This window comes from Mycteria americana, chromosome 13 (assembly GCF_035582795.1).
Source record: "Mycteria americana isolate JAX WOST 10 ecotype Jacksonville Zoo and Gardens chromosome 13, USCA_MyAme_1.0, whole genome shotgun sequence".
Classification (NCBI taxonomy): domain Eukaryota; kingdom Metazoa; phylum Chordata; class Aves; order Ciconiiformes; family Ciconiidae; genus Mycteria; species Mycteria americana.
The window spans coordinates 5,660,043-5,668,936 of NC_134377.1; the positions used below are offsets into that span (position 1 = coordinate 5,660,043).

The 8,894-nt window shown below is 59.9% G+C and overlaps 1 protein-coding gene across 1 annotated transcript; it reads left to right on the forward strand.

Moving 5' to 3' along the window:
* Positions 1-213: 213 nt before the first annotated feature.
* Positions 214-4,360, forward strand: HSPB8 (heat shock protein family B (small) member 8). The gene is made up of 3 exons (XM_075516717.1): positions 214-1,114; positions 2,279-2,342; positions 3,587-4,360. Exons 1-3 carry the CDS (start codon positions 736-738, stop codon positions 3,744-3,746), a joined length of 603 nt encoding a protein of 200 aa, XP_075372832.1. The 5' UTR covers positions 214-735; the 3' UTR covers positions 3,747-4,360.
* The last annotated feature ends 4,534 nt before the right edge of the window (positions 4,361-8,894 follow it).

Here is an 8,894-nt window from a genome sequence, read left to right on the forward strand (position 1 = left end):
GTGCAGGGTGGCGGGAGGGGGCGGCGGGGGCCGGGGCAGCTGCCGAAGTGCTGTGGCCCTGCGGCAGCCGGGGTCCTCAGGCTGGCGGGAGAGGTCAGCTGCCACAGCCCAGATTCTCCACGGCTGTTTCATCCTCTCCAAAATACTCGGCTGACAGGGCAGGAATTGCAAAACACACCCCCCCTCCTCCCAAATCCGTATAAATAGCGCTCACCCAGCGGCTGGAAGGTTAGAGAAGTTTCTCGGCTCCAAGCTCAGGCATTTATTGCAGCTCTTGCCCGGGAGCGGCAGGGAAAGTCGCACATAAAGTGCTGGGGAGCAGGAGGGGAGAGATAAGCTTTTGTATCTCCGGATATTTGGGGTTTTGTTGTTTTTTTTTTTTCCTTCTCCTGCCGAGAAGTTTTATTTTCCTCTCCTCGGTCCCTGGGATCACAGCCAGACAGGAAGCATTTTCTTGTGGCCAGAGAGCTCCCTCCGTCCTTCCTGCGCTCCTCCAGCTCCCAGTGATTCAGCCCTGAATTGATCTTCTCCATCGTCCTTCACCTGGTGCCGGGCGAGGAGGGGACTGTCCCCGCGGCACCCGCCCGCAGCCGCGCGCCCACGTCCCGCCCGGGGTGGATGCGTCTCCTCCGGGACGGGCTCCCCAGGGAAGTTCGCAGCCAGGAGCGGCCGCACAGAGGCTGAGGCCCCGTGGGAGAGCCCCGGGGACACGCTCGGACCCCTCCGAAGGAAGCCATGGCCGACAGCCAGATGCCCTTCTCCTGCCATTACCCCGGCAGGCGCAGCATCCGTGATCCTTTCCGGGAGCCCGGCTTGACCTCGCGCCTGCTGGACGATGATTTCGGCATGTCGCCCTTCCCCGGGGACCTGACGGCGGACTGGCCCGACTGGGCTCGGCCCCGGCTCACCACCACCTGGCCGGGTCCCCTGCGCAGCGGCATGGCCCGTGCCTCCACCATGGCCCCCGGCTATGGCGCCCGCTTCGGGGGCTACCCCGAGAGCCGCAGCCCCGTGCCCTTTCCCCGCGAGCCCTGGAAGGTGTGCGTCAACGTGCACAGCTTCAAACCCGAGGAGCTGACGGTCAAAACCAAGGATGGCTACGTCGAGGTGTCAGGTGAGAGCGAAGGCACCGGGGAGGAGGAGGATGGGGCATGAAGAGCAGCTGGTCCTGCCCTGCCCGTGCCGGCTCAAGAAATTGCCATAAAATGCAAAAATCACCTTTATTTTAAGCCAGCCGTGGCAGCCCCGTCTTTGGGAGCAGGGCCAGGCCTGCGGGAGGGCATTGGGGCAGCCCCGGGGGGGTTCAGGGGTGCAAAGGGGGGACTCCGCTCACGAGCTGCGGTGGTTTGCTGCAAAAATTGAAAGGACAAGCCGCCTTTGGGGTAAATCTCCCCGCTTTCCGCCCCGTCCGGCTGAGGAGGCCCCGCTGCGGGCAGCGGCACCCTGCAGCGAGCTGCCAAGAGGGGCCCCAGCTTGGCTGGGTTAATTATAGCCGGGGTGAGGCCGGCGCGGAGGGAGATTCCCTTTAAAGGGGCCGAGAGAGAGGCAGCTCCAGCGCTGGGAAGCAGGGGACAGCCGCCCCCCGGCCCCCACCCCGACCCAGCCCCGAGAGGCCCCAGCCTGGGGACGAGCTGGCCAGAAGCACGTCCCTAAAAATTCAGTTAATGGTGGGGACAGTGGGCGTGGGGTGCCCCACACCCGGGGTGCCCGCGGGCACCCAGCCCTGAGCATCCCTTCAGCCGGGCACTGCCACCCCGCGTTTCCCCCGAGTGCCCCGGGCCGGGGTCCCCAGGGAGGGGCGGGGGGCTGCCCGGCAGCACGGCCCTGGGTATTTATTTGGGGCTCGCGGCATCGCAGAGGGAAAACCGCAGGTCAGGGGGGGGTCCGGGCAGCCACCAGCGTGGGTTTAACTTCAGAGATGCTCCAGGCACAAGGACCCCCGGCCTGGCAGCGTGGTAGAGGGGAGCCCAGCCTGGGGAGCGGGACAAGGGGGGATGCTGCCACCTCCAAAGGTTTTATCACGTCTGGGGGCTTTTTCCTAAGCTCTTGGCAGCCTGGGAGACCCCAGGCTCTCACTGGAAACACGGGGCTGCTGTGTCGGGCACCTCCTTCCCCACATAGGAGAGGCTCCCTGAGCCCTCCCCAGAGGGAAGGATTTGCACTGGGGAAGGCAAACAACTCCTCTGAAAACTTTCCTGTTGGGTTTTGTTGTCGTTTGTTGGGGAAAAAAATAATCTCCGGGTGAGGTGGTGACGCGGGGTGTTGCCCTTCCCTGCAGGCAAACACGAGGAGCAGCAGGTGGAAGGAGGGATCGTCTCCAAGAACTTCACCAAGAAAATCCAGTACGTACCAGCCGGCCCGGGGCTGTCCCCCCGCCGAAGGGGCTGGGGCACGGGGGGGCTGTCACGTCCCCCCGACCAGCACCCAAACGTCGCTCGCCTGCTGTGGACCCCGTCCCTGCGGCGCAGGCAGCGCGGGGATGCCACCGGCGGCAAAGGGCTGAGGTTTGCCGGTCCCCGTGCTCCGGCTCACGCACGCAGGGACTCCTGCGCCTGTTTTCACCCCAAAATCTGCCCTTTTACAGCATGCGCCTGGCAGGTTCAGGCCACACGGTGATTTCCCGAGGCGGGTAAAAGAGGAGGAGGTCTTTTTCTGGGTGCTTTGTCGGGCTCCTCCTGGCCCGGGGCTGCGTTTGGAGCCAGCCGGGGCGCGGGGAGCAGGAGGGGTGCAAGGAGCGGCACTCACAGTGCCAGCACATCCCCGGGGCGCAGCAGGGCACGATGGGCTGACACCCTCGTCAGCCCCAAAATACATCCTTGCGTGTGAAGGTATATATGTATATATCTCTCTCTATCTGAATGATGTCAGTTAGACTGCTATCGCGTTGACTCACCGCGACGGCTCACTTTGGCAACAACAACGGCCAAGGGCAGGGAGGGAAGGCGAGTGCGGAGGCAGGCAAGCCCCAGCCGCAGCCCGTCGCCCATGGGGGGGGCAGACCCCCGGCCGCAGGGCTCGCAGGGTTAACAGGGAGAAGCAGCAAAACCCAGGGCATGGGAAGGGTTTCCTCGGCTGGCAGCAGCTCAGCTTTGCTTTTCCACCCCAAAGGAGCCCTGTGCATCCCAAAGTCCCGCGGGAAAGCTGGGGCAAGCACCACGCTCCCTCCTGCTCGGCGCTCGGCAGCCGCGGCGGCTCCTTTTACGGGCAAGGCTTGCGGCTGACGCGGGCTGCGGCACAGCGATGATTTACTCCTGCTTTGCAGAAGCCCGAGCAGCACAAGCGGCGGGTGACATCCTGTCAAACACATCTGCCGGGGAGATTAAACAGAGTGCCCACAGGGGCCAGACTGGCCAGGACGCCGCTTTAAATATCCCCGGCACATTCCCGGGTGCTACAGTAATAACATAGGCTTTGCCGAGCCCCACGACGGGGCTGCTGGCTCGGCATCGGTGGTTCCCTACACGCTGGGGGTCCTGCGTGGGCTTCCCAAGGGTCGACGTCCACCAGGGATGCAGCGTGCTGCGAGCCGGCAGCCACCCCGGCCCCCCAGCTCCTGAACCATCTCATTTTTCCTTCCCTCCTGCAGGCTGCCCTACGAGGTGGACCCCATCACGGTCTTCGCCTCCTTGTCGCCGGAGGGGCTGCTAATCATCGAGGCACCCCAGATCCCCCCCTACCAGCAGTACGGCGAGGGCGGCTGCGGCAGCGAGATCCCCGTCGAGAGCCAGGAGGCCACCTGCGCCTGACCGGCCACCCGCCTCCCTCCCACGCCCCAGCAGCCCTCCTCCCCTCTCCCCTCTCCCCCCGGACCCCCGCTCCCCGGTCCCCTGCGGCGCGGCGTCCGGACAGCCCCCAGCAAGGGTGACGGGTGCCGCTCACAGGGACGGCAGCACCCACCACCCCGCAGGGGGACCAGCTGAGAGCCGGGGCACGTGCACCGGGTGCCAGGCCACCGTCCCCGAGGGCTTGTAGCGGTCTAAGGTGCCGGTAGAGATTTTGTACCCGTGGGGCTGAGCAGAATGGATGGCCTCGTTACGGTTAATTTTTGCCCTGAGTCGCTCGGATGGAATATTTATAACAATAGCAAAAAAGGGCCCTTTTGTCTGTAAAATTGATGTGGAATCCCATAGCCCGGTGCCTTTTCCTCCTCCGTGGGTTGTTTTTTTTTAAACTACATCTCTGCAAAGGATGCGCATCTGGCGGCGGAGCTTGACGGCACAGCCTCCATCCTGAGAAATACAAACCGTCCGCGTGTTTTGAACGTTGGTTTTTGGGTTTTTTTTTTTTTTTCTTTTTTTCCAAAGAGAATTTGTGCTTTTACTTGTCAGACCTGAGGAATAAAACCCAGTCGATGTTCTTAGCCTCTGCTTGTCTCAGCTGAGCTCGGTGGGGCGGGCGCAGGGCTGCGGGAGGGTGGCGGGGAGGAGGGGGGATGCCCCCGTGTGCCACCTCCTAGCCCGGCGTGGGGTCCTCCCCGTGAGACGTGTGGGGATGTTCGCGTGTTGGCGGCTGAAGCATTTGCTCGAGCCTTTTCTGCAGCCTGTGAATGGCGAGTCTCCGAGCCTGTGCCGGGGAGGCACTGAGCCCGGCGAGCACCACGGGCTTATCCTTTCCTTACCCTCTTGAGGGGTTACAAATGTTTTTCCTGCTTAGGGATGCTGTATCAGCCTCTGAGCTGGGAAACTCAGGTTTGCACCATCCCCATTTCCATCTCACCCTGCCGACTGCCCACTGGCAGCTCCACGGGGAAGCCCTTCCCAGCTAATTCCCCGGCGGAGGTACCGGCAAATGGTTTCTGCTGGGGTCTGGACACAGCCTCAAAACCATTCCTGGGGGTGAAGCACCGGGTAAGATTTGTTAACACACTGCAATGCCCGGGGTCGGCAAAGCAGAGGTGCCAATGGGCGGCAGGAGTTTTTCCATCAATCTGTGCGGCACCTGGGCCGGGCACCCGGTTTTCCATGTCACCAGGACCTCGGAGTTAAAAATACGACCTCACATGCTCCGCTCCGGCTCATTCGGGATGCGGTTACCAACAACAGCCCATCACATGCTGCAAACCCCGGCCCCAGCACTCGGGGCCATGACGGTACCTGCACTCCAGGTCACGGAGGGGAACCTGGGAGCTCTCGCCCCGGTTTTATATATTACATTTAATTTTCAACAGTTGTTACGGAGCCTGGAGCCCCCGGCGGTGCACAGCAGCCCCACGCCAGTCAGCAGGAGCCAGCCCCAGGCTCAGCCATGACAGCTCTTCCAGGCGCAGCTGTGAGCACAGCAATTTTTATGAATAAAATATAATCCTCGAAATGTAATACCGGCACCAGGATGGAAAGCAAAAAAGTCATGAGTCACAGCTCCGGCCCTGTGTCCTCGTGCCACTTGGAGCCGTTGTGCCCTGTGGGTGACACCTCTCCAGCACAAACTGCCCCTCCTCTTCCTCACCCCTTCGAAGAATTATTTTTTTCAGTCTATCGAAAAAATATCCCCAGCCCCACAGGCTCCCCAGGCCCAACCCCGATTTTGTCCCCAGCGCCCCATCCCCTCAATGCACTTTTCACGGGAAGGACCCCGGGGGAAGCACGTGTGTCCCGGGGCGACCCTCAGGCTGCGGCACCCCGGAGCGAGCGACCGGAGGCGGCCCCGCAGCAGCCCTGACCGCGCACCCCACGAGCGGCAGACGACGGCTCCCCGAGCAGGGCCGCGGGCGCAGGGGACCGGCTGCCGCCCTGCGGGGGCTGTGGGGGGAATTAGCCGCAGCTGAGCCCCTCTCCCACCCCAGGGTATATAGGGAGGTGCCCAGGCTGCAGCTGCACCAGCGCTGGGGCACAGGGAGCCCCGGGCTCAGCTTTGGGGCTGCGGCACAGGTACGGGCTGCTGCGGTCAGGTGATGGCTCCCAGCTTTCTCTCCTGTTGATCCTGCAGTTTGGGGGAAGATTTTTTTTTTTTTTTTAATCACTTTCTGTTTTATTTGGTTCTGCTTTCTGATTAATTCCTTAATAACATCTTATAAAGACCGTTGTAAGATGCATTAGCAATAATTTCTTAATGGCTGAGGTTGGCATTGGCAATTAGCACTAAGGACCTCTTACACATGCTTGGACCCGTGCAGCCAGTGGCTTCTCAAGCTGTTGGATTGTCTGGAATATCATATACTAATGAAATAATTGTAAGTGGAGATCTGCTTTTTTTTTTTTAAGTATGACCTGATTACTGAAGTGAAGGAGGTTTTAAAAAAAAAGTAATCCCTACTGGTGTTTCTGTCAATGGAAAAATAAGTTTGGAAACACTGGGGCATTTGTGCATCAGCATCTCCCCCTGTGTCTGAGGAGGATGGGGTGGGAAATGTGTGTTTCTGGGGTACCAGGGTGCTGCAGAGCCGGGGCCGGCGGGGAGCGGGAGCTGTTTGCTCATCCTCAGCCTGCATGGGCGATAACGGCTTGAAGCCATTAGACCCGTAACACAACGCTATAATGGCCACTCTGCCAATTACATTACATTTCATGGGTTTATAGCAATTACACTGCATCGGGTGGTGTCATAACACATTACGGTTTATAGCTTAATATCGGCTCTAACCGGGAGATGCCGTGCACAGGACGTGGCCGTGGGTGAGCATCCTCTGGGTGGGGAGGAGCAGGCTTCCCACGGGTCCAGCGCTGGCCAAGGGGGCTCAGGAGGGACCCAGACCCAGGGCTGTGCATTTTGGGACCCCTCTCCCATGCGGGAGAAGGGGCAGGGTTGTGTTTATCAGCAATTCACCTTGCACAGGGCACCCCGGCCGCAGCGGCACCTCTCCACTGGCCCTGTCCGAATCACTCCAGGGAGACGGTGCTCCCTTATTTCTCTTTCTGGAGTGGCATTAGACTTATCAATAGCCACACCATGCAAAGCCAAATGATTTTTACTGCTGAAGGAGATGGAGGAGCCATCCCAAACAGGCATTTCAAATCCTGCTCTGAGCAATGCTGATGCTGCTGGCATGGGGCTGTGCCCCTGGCTGGGGAGGGGAGAGGAGCAAATGTTTGGAAGATTTTAGTTTTTTCTTTCTAAGAAGTCAGTTATGATAAAATACACAGTCACATCTGAAAGGGGCTGGTGTAATTAAGCAGTTGGATGGTGGGCAATTTGCATTAGGCTCTTTGTTGTCACCAGTGCCAGCACGTGCCTCGCTGCCCGGGCAGCAGCTGGAGCAAGGAGCACGAGGAGCGTGCCTGCTCCGGGGAGAGGAGATGCTGGGGTCAGGGCTGAGCTTGGAAATCCAGCAGCCCTTGATGCATCTCGGGACCATGAGCCTGCAAGCTCAGCTCTAAGCCCCGGCAAAGCTCTCCTGGGCAGCTGGAGGGAAATGCAGGTGGTTCATGCAGCCTTTTTGTTTTGGGAAAGATTTTTCTAGCTTCTTTGCAGTGGTGATCCCTCCTGCAGCACAAGCGGGCGATTCCCTGTGCTGCAGAACCGAGCTGGGATGGGCTGATGGGGAGGGCTCGGGGCTGGGAACGCAGCACCACGAGATAAGGGGGCTGCTTCATGGGAAACCGGCCTCGGGGGACCTGCCGCCCGACCCAGCTGCTGCAGCCAGGCCGAAGGACGCGAAGAGATAAGGATAAGGGCACCCAAGCCCTGGGAGAGCTCACCAGGAGGCTTGGTTCGCAGGAGGCTGAATAAACCTCTCAGTCACGTCCTGCTGTCTGTCCTGAGCTGCCGAGGAAGCTGCGGGGGCTCTGTGGGCACCTCGGCAAGGCAGGGGCATGGGCCGGTGGGGCCGAGCAGTTTCTGAGTGCCGGTTTACACCCCACCGGGCCCAGGCTGGGTGGGCATGTGGCTCCTCGCAAGGCACCGGCTCCCAGCCTGTCCCAGAGGATTTATTTTCCTAAAATGGAAGCAAAAGCTGAATTGATTTATTTTGGTTGGCAGCATGCGGAGCAGGGTAAATAATCCACAAGAAGCTCCAGAGCTGTCCAGATACACCAGGCATCTCCCAAAGCTGCGTCCGGCTCTGCTCTGGGCAAGCACCGCTTTTGCATCCACGCGTGCCCGTGGCTCAGGACACGCTTGCTGGCTCGCCCGGCGGAGATGCACTTGATGTCTCTCTCTTGCTCCCGGCACACTGTTAGATCATGCCGTGGGGTCCTTGGGTGGCCACGGAGACCCTTTTGTTGGCTAATGGGGCTGTTTGCTTGCCAGCCACCCTGGGAGCCTCTCTGCACGGCTCTGAGCCGCGCGTGCCATGGGTGCGCAGGAGCTCAGCCTGTTTTCCTCCAGCATCCTCTTCCTCGGTCCCGCCGCGCTGCCGTCTTCCCCTCGGCCCCTCCAAGCGACATGCAGCTCTCCAGGCTCTCGTTTGGCAGCTGGTTCTTGTTCCTGCAGATTATCTATCTGGGTTTGCACAGGGGGTTGATGTAACACTTCTGGGTGTTTTTCCTTCCCGGAGCCCTCCGGAGCATCCCCAGCTCCCTGCAGGTTTCTCGCTGTTTCTCACGCAAGCCCAGGCCCCTCCGGTACAAGCCAGTCCCTTTTCCCCAGAGAATATCCTGTAACCATCCAGGTGTTTCTCTGCTAAAGTCGAGGTAATTTGGGGTTTTTCATGTTTCTCTTTGGGAGTTCCTCTTCTGTTGGAGATTTTGTTTTATTGAGGTTTCGGTCTCTTCTTGCAAAGCAAATCTCATCTGCTTTATTTTGGATGTCTCCAAAGAGAAGACTTTGCCACACAAGGGCTGTGGGGACAGAGAAGCAAAAAATTTCTTTTTCTCTAATGGAAGAACCCAATGTCATAGAAATAACCTGCCCTGGTCTTTCTGTCTCTTTTAAATCAAAGGCTGGGAAGTTCAGCAAGAGCTCCCGGCCATGAACCGGCACAGCCGCCCCTGGGAGCAGACCAAGAAGTTCCCGAAGCT

Coding starts and splice junctions, on each gene's coding strand:
- HSPB8 (XM_075516717.1), top strand. CDS start 736: ATGGCCGACAGCCAGATGCCCTTCTCCTGCCATTACCCCGGCAGGCGC. Junction 1,115..2,278: donor TGGCTACGTCGAGGTGTCAG/GTGAGAGCGAAG, acceptor CCTTCCCTGCAG/GCAAACACGAGGAGCAGCAG. Junction 2,343..3,586: donor AACTTCACCAAGAAAATCCA/GTACGTACCAGC, acceptor TCCCTCCTGCAG/GCTGCCCTACGAGGTGGACC.